Source organism: Carassius auratus, chromosome 22 (assembly GCF_003368295.1).
Source record: "Carassius auratus strain Wakin chromosome 22, ASM336829v1, whole genome shotgun sequence".
Taxonomy (NCBI): Eukaryota; Metazoa; Chordata; class Actinopteri; order Cypriniformes; family Cyprinidae; genus Carassius; species Carassius auratus.
Window position 1 is genome coordinate 3,947,913 of NC_039264.1, and position 16,613 is coordinate 3,964,525.

General features: G+C 41.4%; 1 protein-coding gene and 1 pseudogene across 1 annotated transcript in view; one reads left to right on the top strand and one right to left on the bottom strand.

Moving 5' to 3' along the window:
- Positions 1-783: 783 nt before the first annotated feature.
- LOC113039415 (uncharacterized) lies at positions 784-3,491 on the bottom strand (annotated as a pseudogene).
- Positions 3,492-5,086: 1,595 nt separating this feature from the next.
- The window catches only part of LOC113039414 (carcinoembryonic antigen-related cell adhesion molecule 1-like), a 41,406-nt gene continuing 29,879 nt past the window's right edge, over positions 5,087-16,613 (top strand). Inside the window, exons 1-2 of the mRNA XM_026197316.1 lie at positions 5,087-5,288; positions 6,302-6,637. Coding sequence (XP_026053101.1) covers positions 5,243-5,288; positions 6,302-6,637 — 382 coding nt within the window. The 5' untranslated portion in view covers positions 5,087-5,242. The remainder of the gene's footprint in view (positions 5,289-6,301; positions 6,638-16,613) is intronic.

A 16,613-nucleotide genomic window follows, 5' to 3' on the forward strand; every position in this document is an offset into this window, starting at 1 on the left:
CCTGGCAAGAGACGGTTTAGCCTTGGTGACCATAGGAAGGAAGGAGAGTTTATTGTGTGTTTGGTACTTGCAGCATTTAAGCAGCTTGCTTGTAGGTTTGTAACCTGAACCACACAGTAGGGTCGTGGTTGGCTGGCCAGGAGGCTGTCGCCGGCGTCCGATGGGAGCACTCGCATCGGACGGGTAAGCCTCACTGGCCAAGGGTGGAAAAGGTCAGGTTGTCTAGCCAGGAGGCTCGGACCGACGTCCGATAGGAGCTTAGCTCCAGGAATCGAACGGGTAAACCTCTCTGGCTGAAGGACGGAAAAGGTTGTCCGGCCGGGAGGCTCTTACCTTCGTCCGACAGGAGCTTAGCTCCCGGATAGAACGGTTAAGCCTCGCTGGCCAAAGGACGGAAAAGGTAAGGTTGTCTAGCCGGGAAGCTCTCGCCTACGCTCAATGGGAGCCTTGACTCCATGCGTTGGACGGGTAAACCTCTCCGTAAGTAAGACAGAAATGGAAAAGCAGGTAGCCGGGGCTTTCACCTACGTCCGAAGGGAGTGTGAGCTCCTGGCAACGAACGGGTAAGCCTTATTGGCCGCAGAATGGAAAAGGTGAGGTTGTCTGGCCGGGAGGCTCTCGTCGGCATCCGAAGGGAGCTCGTGCTCCTGTCATCGGAGAGAGAAGCCTCGCTGGTCATAGGATAGAAAAGGTTAGGTTGTTTGGCCGGGAGTGTGCGGCTGGAGTCGGCAGTATTAATAGAAATTTACTCGTCGGTCTTCAGTAGGGATGTGTCGCTGAGGGTTTTTTTTTTTTTTTTTTATGGCCGATGAGGGTTTGGTGGGCTTTCTTTATGTGAAACTGGTTTATTCTGATGTAGCTTTGGTATGCTTCTGAGGACCATCTTCCTAGAGTTTGGATCTGTTGGTTGGAGAGGCCTTTTTGTGCAGCTGAAGTTACTGCCCCGATGCGAAATGAATGGGTGGAGAAATTGTTCGCTGGGATGCCTGATAATTGCAGGACGCATTTGAGGTGTTTTTGGAACCAGAAACGAGTGACTGGTTTTTTGGACTCGTCGGTGAATAGGGGTTCGTGTGGGGATTTTGCCTGGGAATTTCTAAGGTGTAAAAAGGCGAGGACGGATTGGAAAGGCTGGATTGGGGAGGGGAGATTGAAAATGTATATGAAATGGCCTTTGTTGGTTTGGTCTGTTTTGCTTTGTTTGATTAAATAAGCGATTGTTTCGTCATCTAGTATGGTTAGGTCTGACACGGTGGGGTTGATTTTAGGATTAAATTTGGAAGAGATCGTAAGCTCCGAGCACCTGAGAAAACCGAAAAAGGCAAGGATGAACATGGCGTCGAGCGTGCGGGCAATGCTGAGGGGTTGGTAATTTGTGCGGAGGGTGTGGATACATTTTGTGAGGATATCTAGCGTTATGGGTTTTCTGGTGTCTGGATGGGTGGGCTGGGATCGCTGGATCCCTTTGATTAGGAGGGACGTTTGTGAATTATTTATTTCGGGTGAAGGAGCGCCGGTCATTAGTTTGTGAAAAAACTGGACTCCACTCAGGTAGTTTTTTATAGATCCGACTTGGAGACCCTTGGTGCCGTTGAGGAACGAAATGAAAGAGGTGATGGAGAGTAGAGAAAAATCTGGGAAAGGGATGTTATAGGTGAGGTGAATTGACTTAAAGCATCTCCATGCAGTCACGTATGACTGGAGGGTTCTGGGAGAGACTGCTTGGAGAATAGAGTCCAGTGATGCTTCAAGGAGTGGTTTTAGGGGGTGAGTTACGGAAATATTAATTCTGAATAGTGAGGAACCGGAGTGGGGAATTGGTCCGCCTCTGGAGCCAGCGTCCTGAATTTCTGAAACAGAAAACGAGACAGGGAGTCAGCGATTTGGTTTTCTGTACCTGGGACGTGCTTTGCGCTAATTATGAATTGGTCGCATGCTGCGATCCATATGAGACGTCTAAGGAGAGGCATGAGGGCGGGGGAGTGAGAACGGCCTTTGTTTATGCACTGAACTACGGCTTCGTTGTCGCAGTGCACTAAAATGCTTTTAGTTGTCCATTAATTGCCCCACAGGAAGGCTGCTACTACGAGGGGATAGAGCTCGAAAAGAGCTGAGGACTGGGTCGAGTCCTGCATCTGGGGGGGCCATGTGGACGCGAACCAACAGCCTTGGTAGAAACCTCCGAAACCGATTGAGGGAGCCGCGTCTGTAAACAGCTGCAAGTCGATGGGAGACGAGATTAAATTGTTATAAGAAAAAGAAAGCCCGTTCCATTGTCTAAGGAACAGGATCCATAATTTAAGTTTGTCGCGGCATGCCTGGGTTAGGGGGATGAGGTCCTCGAGCACGTGAACTGATGATGCGAGAGTTAGAAGGTGCGCGATGAATGGGCGTCCTTGTGGAATTATGCGCATGGCGAAATTTAAATGCCCGAGCAGGGAAAGAAGTTCGCGTTTAGAACAACAAGGGCTGTCGAGGAGGGTGGATGAGACGAGAATTATTCTATCAATCTTTTCCTTTGGCAGGGAGAGCTGAAATTTAGCTGAGTCGAGGTAGATGCCGAGGAACTCTATGGTTGTGGCAGGGCCCATGGTTTTTTCCTGAGCGATGGGAATCCCGAGCTCGGAAAAGACTTTTTGGACGGTGAGGATATGGGCGGCTGGGATTGCCTTGGGCGATGAAATGACCAGGAAGTCATCTAAGAGATGGATAATATGTGGGATTGCGTAATTGTTGGAAAGGATCCAGCAAACGGCTTCTCATAGCATATCGAAAATTTTGGGACTGCTTTTGCATCCGAAGGTTAACCGGACGGCGAAATAGTATTTCTCGAGCCATCGTATCCCGAACAGGTGCCAAAAATCCGGATGGATGGGCATCACTTTGAAAGCAGAAGTGATGTCTATTTTTGCTAACCAGGCTCCTCGGCCCGCGATTTTAATCAGTTCGACTGCCTGATCTATGTCTTGGTATTTGAGTGAAAATTCGTCGAGGGTTATCAAACTATTAATGCTCGGGACTGTGGAATTATGCGGAGATGACAGGTCTACTATTAGGCGTTTCTTACCAGAAAATTTTCTCGTAGCCACTCCGATCGGGCTGACTCTGAACGTTTTGAAGGGGGGGGTATTGAAGGGCCCGATCATGAAGCCTGACTCGACTTCTTTTTTGATGAGGTTAGCTACTATATCGGGCTCTGCGAGGGCGGATTGGAGATTATGGCAGACAGTGTTTTGGGTAAGCTCGCAAACGACGCCCGGGTTAAAACCGTGTTTGAGGCCAGACAGGAGATAATTAGTAAATTCTTTGTCGGGATGGTGTGCTAGTTCAATGGTCATGTGAAAAATATTCACAGGAGTCGATAGGTAATTTTTAGATTTTTTATTTACGGCTTTATGCACGGGGCAAACTATGCGTGCATGAGCACCGCCACAGAACTTGCAGGAGTGTAGATAGCGGCAATGCTGTCTGATGCATTTCCCGTTGTTGAAGGCGATGCATATGTGCTTTCTTCTCCTGGTTGGGCTAGGCGTGAGTTTGCTGAGGTAACTGATTTTGGGACATAGCTGGTGGATTTTGCCGGGGAGTAAGAGAGTGTTGGGTTGCGTCCGGGTTTATTTGTGGGCAGGTTGTGGTGGAGTGAGCCACGGACCTGCAGATTGCGCACGAAATGCTCCTACAGCCTAGGAATACGCGACTGTGCAAGTCGGAGTCGATCGCTCCCCAGTAAGGGCACTGGTTCCACTGAGCTATTCGGATGGCACATTTAGCGGAAAAAAGCTTGTGGTAAGTGTAGAAGTGCCCCCCTCCGTAGGACAACACGAGTTCGGCTATTATTGACAAATAATCGTTTAGTTCGCGTCGCCTGTGGGGGAAGGCTGAGCAGATTATCTCGGTGTAGCGGTTGAATGCGATGGTGAATTCGGAGAAGGAGAGTAGTCGAGATGAAAGGGGATTTGGATTTTTTAGCGTGACTGAGAAGTCCCCGCAGTCTATTTGGCGGTTTGAATCGGATGTGGGCAGGAGAGAAAGGAGAGACGAGAGATCTACATCCGCACCTGCTAATATCTGTGCCCGAATGCTGTGGGTCACTTGGGGAGGTTCGAGGGCGACAGCGTTTGATGGGATGGGCATTGGTGTAGCAGTGAAGAGTGAATGGGGGGATTTCGCTTGGAGGAGGGTGGTGGTGACAACTGGGGGCGGAGCTGTGTTTGGCAGCGATTGCGGCCAAGCGCTTGCTTGAGCCGCGGGCCCGGAGTTTGAGGCCGCGGGTTGCGGGGCTGGGTTGGGCGGCCAGTATGGCCAGGCAGTTGCTTGGGCCGCGGGCCCGAAGCTGGGATGGGCTAGAGTCGGGGCTGTGTAAGGCGGCCAGTTCGGCCAAACGTTAGCATGAGCGGCGGGCTCGGAGCTCGGCAGAGTGGGAGGCGGGGCATTGTGTGACAGCCAGTTCGACCAAGCGCTAGTTTGGACCGCCGGCACGAAGCTGGAGGAAGCGGGAGGCGGCGCTGTATGTGGCGAACTGATCGGCCAAGCGCTTGCCTGGGCTGCGGTGTTGGTATTGAAAGTTCCGTATGGAGGGGCTGCGATGGGTGGAGGAGGCGGCCAGGAGCCTCCTTGGGCTTCGGCGCCCTGTGCTGTTGGAATTGGAGCCGCGGAAGGAGGCTGAGCTCCGGGCGACATAGCGAGCGCCCTTGCGGTTGGAACCGGGGCGCGGCCCAGGCTTGCTGAAGGCCTCTTGCTACGGCTTGATAGCCGCTGCGAGCTAGGCCTAGCGGCGGAGGATGGTGGAGTGCTTTGAGGCGAATTTTGCGGTACTCCTTTCTTTTGTCGTTTCTTTGGTACAGGGGTTGACTGGGGAGAAATGTTATTATTTAGATTTTTTGTATACATGTCGTAAAGTTCGGATTTGTTTAACTTGCTTGATGGTGTGATGTCGTTTTTAGACAGGGCCTGCCTCAGACTCGACACCGTCCATTTGTCGATTGGCGGAATCGTATGCCTGGCCGAGCGGTAGGAGGACGCGGGGGAGTCAGCCGCGGTTCTCACCGGAGGCGGCGAAGGTAGGCCTAGGCGTCTTGGGAGGCGAGTAGCTGCTCGCGCCGTACCGCGCCCGCGGGTTGGAGCCTGGGGCTCGATTTGGTTGCCACGCCGGGAAGGGGTGGCCTTGGAGCCGGCTGGCTGCAGTGATGGGGCTGGGGAAGAGCTGGATGAGTCTTCTGACGAGGAATCTCGGTTTTGGGACATGGTGCATGCGGACCAAAATGCTGATAAACCGTCAATGGATAGAGGTAAGTCAGCAATATTTATACTGTGGGATTGATTACTTGATTGTGGTCCACCTGTGATGATTAGGCTAAGTATCTGACGCGCTCCTCCCGAATCTTCATTGATAATTACATTTAAAGACTCCATTTGTCCATTCATCAATTCTAAAGAAACACGAAAATGAATAAAAGGCCCCATTACCTTGTATCTTATGTTATGGCCCCGTAGAAGCAGTTTTTGTAAAAATAGGCTAACGATTGCGTCATAACCTTTGACTCTGTTGCACAGTGTGGACAGGAGGAGAAGCTCGCAGACAATCTTTTACTGTCTATGAGGCTATCGGGGGGACGTGGAGGCATGAAGTCAAGGGAAAAACCCATATGAGTCGCTGTGTCCGTTTCTTTTACTGTCTATGCTTTTTGCCCATTTGTGGTTGTCTGAGAGAGTCGTGCAGTGACGTGCTGCCAAGATGGCGACGTTGAAACAACAACTGTGTCACTATTTCAACCATAATTTTGCATTGAAGCTTGGTCATGTGCCGTCTGTTTTTCAACTGTTCTGCTTTAAACGTTGCAATAATGTTGTTTCAATGTTATAACAACAACTGACTTTATTTCAACCATATTTCAAGATTGAAGGTCAGTCATGTGCCGGCTGGGTTTGACCAGTTGGTATCTGTTGTGGCAGATTGTAACATAACAAACCAAGAGCTGCTGAAAGAACTGAACATAATTTGTGTAACATTGTTAATGATAAAAAAGGAACCTAACTGCTTGAATGCAGTCTATATCAGTTTCAATGGCCTTGTAAGTAATCAGGCGTTTCAATGGCCTTGTAAGTAATGAGGCCAATATAAAAATGTAACATGTCATATATTATTTAGGCTACATGGGAAAAAACAGGCTGTATTATCTGAACATCATATTATTTATGAATGATAAACATTTTCACAGCAATATTGTAACAGTGTTTTGTTTATATCTATCTATATATATTATTATTATTATTATTATTTTATTTTTTATTTTTTTTTCAGTTGCATCTGGTGTTGGATCAGATAAACTGTCGGTGTCAGTGATGGAGGGAGATTCAGTGATTTTTCACACTGGTGATAAAACAAACCAACAAGAGGATATTAAATGGTATTTCATTGACACTCGCATCGCTCAGATCAGTGGAGATCTCCGTTTTATCTGTACAGATGTTCAGTGTAATGAAGGGACTGAGAGATTCAGAGACAGACTGAAGCTGGATCATCAGACTGGATCTCTGACCATCATGAACATCACAACCACAGACTCTGGAGAATATAAACTGAAGATCATCAGTAGTACCAGCAGCAGTGAAAAAAACTTCAATGTTATTGTCAAAAGTGAGTCATTATTTTTATATATATATATATATATATATATATATATATATATACATATATATATATATATATATATATATATATATTATTATTATTATTATTTTTTTTTTTTTTTTTCATAAAATGTGTAGATGAATTCAGATGGAGATGACAGCATCTAATCTTCTCTGACCAGATGATAACTGTATTTAAAAGAGGAATTATTTTTTTTAATCAAGAAAGGGCTTGTTGCTTATTTCATCTTCACAGTTAATTCATGTGGAGTTTGTTATTAATTCCAGCAGAAAGATCCTCCAGCAGCTGTTGGTTTGTGTTTCAGGTGTTCCTGCTGCTGAACGAGATGAAGTGAAGACAAACGAGGGAGAATCTGTCACTTTAGATTCTGGTGAAAGAAGAAACCCAAATGATGTGTTGACATGGTTTTTTGATGACACTCTCATCGCTCGAGTTACTGGTGATCCCAATAAAACCTGTACAGATGTTCAGTGTAATGATGATGAAGAGAGATTCAGAGACAGACTGAAGCTGGATCATCAGAATGGATCTCTGACCATCATGAACATCACAAACACAGACTCTGGAGAATATACACTACAGATCAAGAGCAGCAGCAGTTTTAGTATCACCAGAGAGAAGAGAATCAGTGTTAATGTCATTGGTGAGTGTATAATTCAGTCATTCAATGCTGTTTCTTTGAGGAATAAAAAAAGAACCTTCAATAAGTCACCTCAACAAGTGTTTGGTTTGTGGACTAAAAGCTTTGACTAAAAAAACACACTGAATAAATTTAGTAACATGCCAAGTATAATATTTAGCATTTTCCCATGGCTTGTTTCCTGTTGACTAGAGTTTCCCTCTACAGTTTTCATTCCTTCTATGGCATATACGCTTACATATGTTTACATGCAAGTTTATATACTTTATTTAAATGTACATTTATGGTTCTGTCAGACTGAATTCATTCTAATTGATGATTCTGACTGTAGTGTTTCCATGACCTCTAAATAAAGTGATCGAGTTGATGTGCGCATTTATATGTCACAAGCTTCAAATTGAAATTGATTTTTTTTTTTTTTTTACATGCGCACACTGCTCAAATAGTGAAAGTGAAACTGACATATAGATTATATAGATTTGCTCACTGCTTACATAACTACTCTACTACACAGTTTCTTTATTTGTTTTTAACAGCCGAATTAATATTTACCCATTTATGGATAAATATAGCCTACATATAAACATATGCTGTACTGCTCATTTATCAAAAAAAAAAAAAAAAAAGGCCAATCCCCACGCCCAAATCAAATCCAAAACAAGGTTGTCTTACTCCACTCCACAAGCCGGGTGATAGTAGAGTTTTATAATGACAGGACATGCATTTATACAACACTTTATTCAAAAGGAAGCATTTATGCATTTATACGATTAATAGTTCAGCTTCGTGGTTCAATCCGATCGATTGTTTACATGCACTCTCAATCATATTAGAAGAACAATAACCACCCCCTTTAATCTGATCTAAATGTCATTCTGATCGAGCTCAATCTGATCGATTAAGGTGTTTAGACAAAGGCTTTTCAGTCACACTGAGCCATCAATCCAACTACAAATGGATTATTTGGTTGCATGTGAACATAGCCAGCTGTCTGTCTTTATCTGTTTCAGATTCAGGGTTGTCTTCAGCTGCTGTAGCAGGAATAGTTGTTGTTCTGCTTGCAGTCGCAGCTCTGATTGCTGGTTTGATTTACTGTCGCCCAATGAGATCTAGAAGAAGACCACAGCATGTAAGTATTTCATACAGCTGATGATGTGGGAAGACACAACTTTAAAAGAATAATGGTTCTTTTAATTATGTTCTTAATGTAGGGTGTAACTTAAATGTACTCTGAAAAATTTTTGTCCTTTTATTTTTATTGCCACAGAAGCATATATTCACCAATGATGTACTGCCATGGTCACAACTCCCAAATAAACTAAATAGGAATAATGAATAAATAAATAAAACATGGGTTTGGAATTTTCAGAGAGCAATTGTCTTAAAAGAAAATTGCAAAACAACAGTTCAAGAATTTTAGATGTGGTATTGAAATCGCAATACTTCACATTTATATTGCTGCAATTCACAGAGGATGACCGCTTGATGCAGTTTTAGACACTGGTTTAAATATTTATGGAAAGTTAACATTTGTGTGTTTGTGTGTGTGTGTGTGTGTGTGTGTGTGTAACTGACACATCAGTTACATTTTCCATTTATGAATCCATTTGTGATTTTTTTTTTTTTTTTTTTTTTTTTTTTTTTTTTTTCAGGAGAATGGTGTTATTAAAGACATTGCTTTGAGGCACACAGGACATCCTTAAATCAGTCTGAGGCTGAAGCTGCCTAAAAAACTATGTAACATCATTTATAATTTTGATACTTTCATTTAAAGGGACTCTAAAGAGAATTTGGGGATTGAGAGAAGAGGATCTGCTGAAATTTTACACTGAAATCAGAGTAATTGTGTCCTGAGTCCAGGATTTTAATTTCAATTTAAAAAGTTTTTTTTTTTTTTTTTTTTTTTTTTATGAATTCAAACATTTAGACTCACAATATATTAGCAATAATGTAAGAAACTAAGCAATACATCACTAGGAATAGATGAGCAAGTGCTTAATGTTTTTAAGTATATGCATTTTTCAAAGCTGCTTAAGTCCTCTAGACAGGAATAATGAAAAATAGTTTCTTTCTTATCTTTTGTCTATGTCTATTCACAAAGACATAATAATGTTTATCCGTTATGATTGCATTTTCCACAATTGCCTCACCAAGAAGAACAGCATAAAAAAAATTAAACTTCTCACACAGTCTTGTAGTGGAGGACACAAGTGCTCTTCATAATCTGCACTACTGATATTCTATGTTTCGACTGTTTTTGACTGAAATTATTATGTTACTAATGCATATGGCTTAGTCACTAACACTAACCCAGGCTGGAACAAACTCTGAATAGACCTTGAAACTGAGCTGCAGCACGGTGGCCAAGACCACACAGCGGTTTAACAGGACATGTTCCACTCAGAACAGGCCTCGCCATAGTCGACCAAAGGAGTTGAGTGCACATGCTCAGCAGGATTACTGGAACCATGCCCTGTGGTCTGATGAGCTCAAGTTTAATTTATCTAGCTTGTGTGGTGGCTGCCAGGCGAGGAGTACAAAGACGAGTTTGGAGGTGGCAGTGTCATGGTCTGGGGCCTTCATGAGTGCTGCCAGCACTGGAGCTACATGTACACTGACATACAGAAGCAGAGCATGATCTCCTCCCTACAGAGACTGGGCAGCAGGGCAGTATTCCAACATGATAGAGACCCCAAACACACCTCAAAAGATGTCCAAGGTGATGGACTGTCCAAGATTGCCTCCAGACCTAAACCCCGTTGAGCATCTGTGGGGGATCCTCAAATAGAAGGTGGAGGAGAGCAAGGTCTCTAACATCCACCACCTCCATGATGTCATCATGGAGGAGTGGAAGGGGACTGAGGGTTAAGGCAGTGCTGGAAAAAAATGGTTGCCACACAAAATATTGACACACTGGGCCCAATTTGGACATTTTCACTTCGGATGGACTCGCTTTTATGGCCAGCGGTTTAGACAATAATGGCTGTGTGTTGAGTTTTTTTTTTTTTTTTTTTTTTTTGAGGGGACAGCGAATGTATATATATACACACAGAAATTGGTTTCTTAAAATAAAATTAACATTTTAGGTTTGTGTCACTCAGCTTTGTATGTCAAAACTTTCCTAAAATATAACAGATTCATGGTGATGTAAGAAAATATTTTGTGAAAATGCATGTGAATGTATTTAAAGAGCTTTCTCAGCTCACCTAATGTGTTTCCTGCATTTCAGTCAGCAGCTTCCTTCAGAAACTTTGACATTTTGGAGCTTCTCTTCTGTTGTAGAAAGATTATATTATCACAGAACATTTTTTTCCCCCAATATTTGATAAAAACACGTTTGAACTAACGTTAGATTCAGTTAATTTGCGCTCCTTGTAAGTGACGTCGAGGATTAACAGGATGGCACATATTTTAGGCTAAATCAATAAACAAACTGACAGCAAACCCTTTACAAAGATATCAAAACCTCTCCTCTACACATGAAGATTTTTAAAAAGAGCTCAAGGTAAAGAGTTAACTTACCTTGCCTGAAAACAGTTCAGATGCTAACAGACTCCTTCAAAGTTTTATGTCCAAGTAAATATTCAACAGAAACGTGTCAGTTAAATGTAATAAAGTATTCGTAACAGTTTTATGTAATATTTGTGTAATTTTAGGTTCTAAACTCACCTGAAAACAATGAAAACGGCAGCGAAAGAAGTTTGTCAGTTGCTGTTGTCGCCCGGTTTCTATGGCAACTCCCTCCGCTCCACCATTTAAATGAGACTCCAGGATTCAGCTCACAGCCATTAAAAAACGCCAAAGACACTCAGTATTTGCCTTTTACAGTCTATGGTATTTTCATAAACCTCTAGAATTAGAACACTACATAAACATCACATTTAAAATGTGTTAAATCGTGAATTTTTTTCTGTAGTTCTATGACCAATTAATACAGCAAAATGGACAGTGGGAAAAATATTTTATATTTTAAGATTTTGTATTCATTTGAAAACATGATTGCAGTGTTTTTATAGTAAACTTAAACAAGGCTTATGTGTGTGTGTGTGTGTGTGTGTGTGTGTGTATATATATATATATATATATATATGTGTGTGTGTGTGTGTGTGTGTGTGTGTGTGTGTGTGTGTGTGTGTGTGTGTGTTTATTTATTTATTTGTTTATTTATATTTTGGGGGTAAGGCAAAACAGTATAAAGATAGATAAAATAAACAGGTCTACTGGTCTTTTTTAATTAATGAACACCAAAACACTATTTAAGTAACTCAACATAATTATTTTTATTACACTGTTTGAATGCAACTAATGGAAAATTAATCTGGAATGAGCTCTGGACCATGTTGGATAATTTTGCTCACTTTATCTCACTTTCCAGAAACAAAAATATTTATACTGTATATAAACTTGATGAGTGTGAAGAACCATTATTCTAAAGACCCTTTCTGTGCTACAAAGAACCTTTTGTGGAATGGAAAGTTTCTTTGAATACTAAAGGTTCTTAATGGAACAATACACCTTGCCAAACAACCATTTAAAAACCCTTTTTTTCAGAGTGTACTGGTGTAGTAAATCAAGATGATGTGATGATACGGTGTATTAATGACATTTTCATCGCTGAAATCAATAGACATCTTTAAAAAAAATCTATACAAAAGTTCCGTGTAAAGATGGTGATGAGAGATTCAGAGACTGACACTGGACAATCAGACTGGATCTCTGACCATCTTGAACATCAGAACCACAGACTCTGGACTTTATAAACTAAGGATCAACAGCTACAGCAGTATTATCAGGAGTTTCAGTGTTACACTGGTGAGTATGAGTTATTCATTTAATGGCTCAGAAGTTATTTCCACTGGTACTTTCAGGCTAGTCCCTCAGATTTCTACTTGTTTAACCAATATTGTCATTTTCATACATAGCATTAATACACTTTATATGATTATTAATTAATTGCATAGTTATTAATGAATGAATATTAATCAATAGTAGTGTGAGAACAATTTTCCTTTGAACTGTCCATTAACCCCGCAGAAGCATTGAAGGTAGAAATAAGCTGAAGGGAAGGTAAAAATAAACATTCTCTGGAAAAGCCATGGAAATGTATTAACATGTTTAAAGTCAGGAAAACTGGCAGAGAGGTGTTTTTTTAATGGTTTTAAAACAAACAAAGGACCTTAACATGTGGAACGTGAGGCTGCACCTGCAAGGTTTGCTATAGCAACGAGACTGTTTTGACTATCATTGCTTGTTTATAATCTTGTGGGGTGTCTCTACATTTTTCTGTTCTTCCTTGCCTTTTGTTCATCATCTTTGCTTATTTCTACCTTCCCTTCAGCTTATTTCTACCTTCAATGCTTCTGTGGTGATAATGGACAGTTCAAAGGAAAATTGATTAATATTCATTCATTCCACACAGCACAACTATCTGGGGCAGCATCCAGTTGCTGCTGTATTCACATGATGAATCGTAAACAGGATGTTACACACCACATGGTCTGGTGTTCATGGCAGCTTTCATTGGCCAAGGCTCACCCCTCACTCATGATGAAAGGAACTGTGATTGGTTGTTTGACATGTCGGTCAAACAACCAATCACAGTTCCTTTCATCATCGTCACGTTTTGAGGTGTGGAAATTCTGCCACAATAACAAACTGGTGTGTAAAACTCTCAGAAGAATTTTAAATATTTCACATACTACAGCGTTTATGTGATAAGCGCTCGTCGTCACAGCCGTAAACATGGTGGCTTTCTTCGTTCGTGAGGAGGTTTGGTGCAACGGTATCTTTTTTTTCCAGGTGGAACTTGGGACGTGGTTGATAGCCTCGCGAATTTAAACAGAGTCAGGATAAAGAAAAAAGATGTTAAAATCGCGAAAAAGGTTGTGCGATTTACAGGGATACGCTAAATAGGGATGACAGGGACTGGTATGTGGACAAAATTGGCACTATTAATGGTTTAGATCCATATGAAATTCCCAACAAAGAGTGGAGCACCGACGAAGCACTTTTACATTACAGATATCTTCGGCTACCTTGTTTGTTTTGTGAGCACCTACACTTCAGAATAGTTCCGAAGCTACAAGTCATTGAAGCTACAAGTCTCATGTGCGGTTCACAAATGGATGGGTTCAGGAACTGCAAATCATAGAACCAGCAAACAGTAATAAAGTAGTGCAGTAGTGCGGACAAAGGTAAGCTGCGCTCTACCTAGCTGCTAGCTTAGTAACCGTTAGTGCTAACTACCATTCACACATGTACTTTTAATTATTTGTTTAAAAAGTGTAGTAAGTAGCTGTAAACCCTCCCATTTTTTTTCCATGGTTCTCACGTATTTGAGCTCTTTTCCCGCTGTCTCCGCGAGTATTTTCAATATTTATCCCTTCCATCAGACCTGTCAAGTCTCTGTGTTGTTGTCCTGTTACTACTCCTTGCCCATCCAGTCAACAGATGTTTTCAAAGCATCGTTTTGCTTTCTTAAAAGCAACCTTAGCGTGATGTTGGGATTTTATAAGATAGTGTGGTTGTTGTGAGAGCACAATTTCATGTCTATCTGTAAGGAAAGTCATGTCAAACCTAGCTTCACAACTCGCTTTTTTAATGCAGCAGTTTTGTAGTAACGTTACAAATTTTTGCTGTCAGCAGGGGGATACAGTAGCAACACAAAGATGAATGTTGAAATTCTCCCACATTTTGGATGAGTAAACTGGGAAATTTCCATTATTTCCAATGTTCAATGTTGACTTAAGCTGTATAAATTAATATTTAGATGTTATGGTCTCCGTGGTCGCGCCTCCAAGCAGGAAAGCGGTGGAAAGTTAATCCATTCTCATTTTATTTTCCCCATGGCGATTATGTGTAGCGCTATTACACCCCACAATACACCAACGGTTTACCATGGTTGAAATAGATTTTTAATTAATCAAATTAAGACACAAGGATGAGAGGATGAGAGTAATGACGTCACGACGCCCAAGCCCTATAGGAAGAATCACCAACAACTCTGTCTTGTTCGCAAACTACGTTTCCCATATCTCCTCCCTGACCTTCATGCTGCCGCCCTTTATCTTGCTCTCTCATTGGCTGTAGGTCATTGCCAGTGTATTTTTTTTTTAGTCTTATTTCACACAGCGGAATTTTGAATCACAGACAGATCCAGATATTTAGCATGCCAAATATTTCAAATGCATTAGCGATTCTCTCAAATCATGTCATTTGAGTGAATGAGCACTGATTTACCTCCAATTTTGGGTATTTATCTACAATTTTGCAAAACCTGTCAGTGAGTGAAAAACAGGGCTAAAATTGTGCAATGTGAACTCAGCATTACCGATACATTTAAGTTATTGGTCTTAATCTGTCATCTGACACTAATTTCCTTAATTATATGACAAACCCTATTTAACTGGCTGTATTCCTCCCATTTTTACTGAGATTGTAATATGGCGGACAGCTTTAAGGTGACTGAAACTCTGCAACAGGAGGTTGTCCAGATGAAGGCCAAAGGGAAGACCAGAAATTGGTCATTTAAAATGTGATTTCTCAAAATTTGCAGGTTTAAATTGACACTACTTCATTCCTGTCCGCCAAAAAGGTTGTTCACATAAGACAAATGTGCGAGAAGACAGGATAATGCAGAGAGTCTCAATGAGGAATCAGTTCAGCACTGCAGCTGGAATTGCTTGCAGGTTCAGCACTGAACAGGGTAAAGATCTGTCTCAGCATGTTTAAGAGAAGTTGAACAGAAAACACACTCTGCAGTGACCAAGCCATTCATCAGCAGAAAGAATTAAAAGGCTAAGCTTACTTTTGCTGAGGAGCATGTTGTATGAAGAGAGGAGAACTGGTCCATGTTCACTTTGGTGATCATTTTATTCATTTGGGTCATAAGGGAAACATTTAGTTTGGTGCCAAACTGAGTAATGACTGAAGCCTGAGTGTGTAAAGAAGTCAGTGAGAGGTGCAGCAGGAAGTCTGATGGTTTGGGGACTATTTTGCTGCAGCAGTAGTTCGGCTCTTGTACAGCTACATGTCAGTGTGAATACAAATGTTTATCAGAAGATCTTTCAGCAACAAGCAAACTTAAAGTGGGCTCTTCTGAACAGTAAACAACCAACAACCAAAAGTACCCTAGTAACCACATCACAAAGTAACATTTACACCTTACTATATGCATATTTGTTAAATTAAGTTCAGTAATTTTAATTTTGGACTTTTTGTTTTTGGGTGTTGTGAAACAGACTGAATTGATGAACAATAAAAAATGTTAAAAACAAATAAAAAACATTGTCAGTTAATAGTATCCAGGGCAGGAATGGACAATAAAAACAATCCACCTACAACACCCTATTCATAGACAGACTAGACACCTCATAAACAAACATCAACCACAAACATCCAGCAGTGACACATTCTCATGCACAAACTCCACTCAACAGATACTGATATGTCTTTACAGAATGAAATCAGCCTTTTTATGAGTATGTTCCATCTATGTTTAACACTTGGAGAATTATGATTAGAATTATAATTAGAACGTTGATGTGAATGTATTGATCATTATTTCTGCACATCGAGCAAGTCTTTATTTACTTTTTGAAGCTACAAAATAGAATTTTAATGGATGGAGAACAAAGGCAACAGAACATTAAAAATAAAGTCATGTGGTTGCATGCACCAAAAATCAACAATAGACTAAATACAGAAGTTTGATCACTCAGCAGGATCTGGTACTTAGAAAAGTTCGATCATCTTCTCATGGTGACCGGTGCATACTCTGTGGTCCCCCTCTTTAACATTCTGTAAAAACACATCACACAGGATATAGCAATAACAGCAAAATTAGAAATGTGGCATTCACTTTGCTTTCTTGGAGACTTTATCATAAGTACTCTAAGAGTCGATTGTGAGTTCATAATGAATTGGAAAGCCCTAATTGTATGCAAAAATATAAACATGATGCAAGCTCAATAGGAGAACTGACCATTTTTCAAATGCATAATTAACAGCAGAAGTGTGACCCTCTTTGAACAGACCTGTGAAGCATGTCTTTGGTTGCACACTAGCATGTGACGTTCTGACTTCAATGGTTCACATGAAGAATTTCACACAAGTATTTCTAGCCCTTGAGTTTATATGGTCTGCTATGTGGCATCTTCAGCAAAGTGTTCTTGACATCTGACGTCAGTTCTTAACATACTATTGACATAAATTGTGAGGCATTACTTTGCTGTCAAATAGTTTTACAGCATTTTTATGCTAAAATAAAAAATTGCTACTACCTACTTATATGCATATATCAGAGTTATTCACATTGAATGT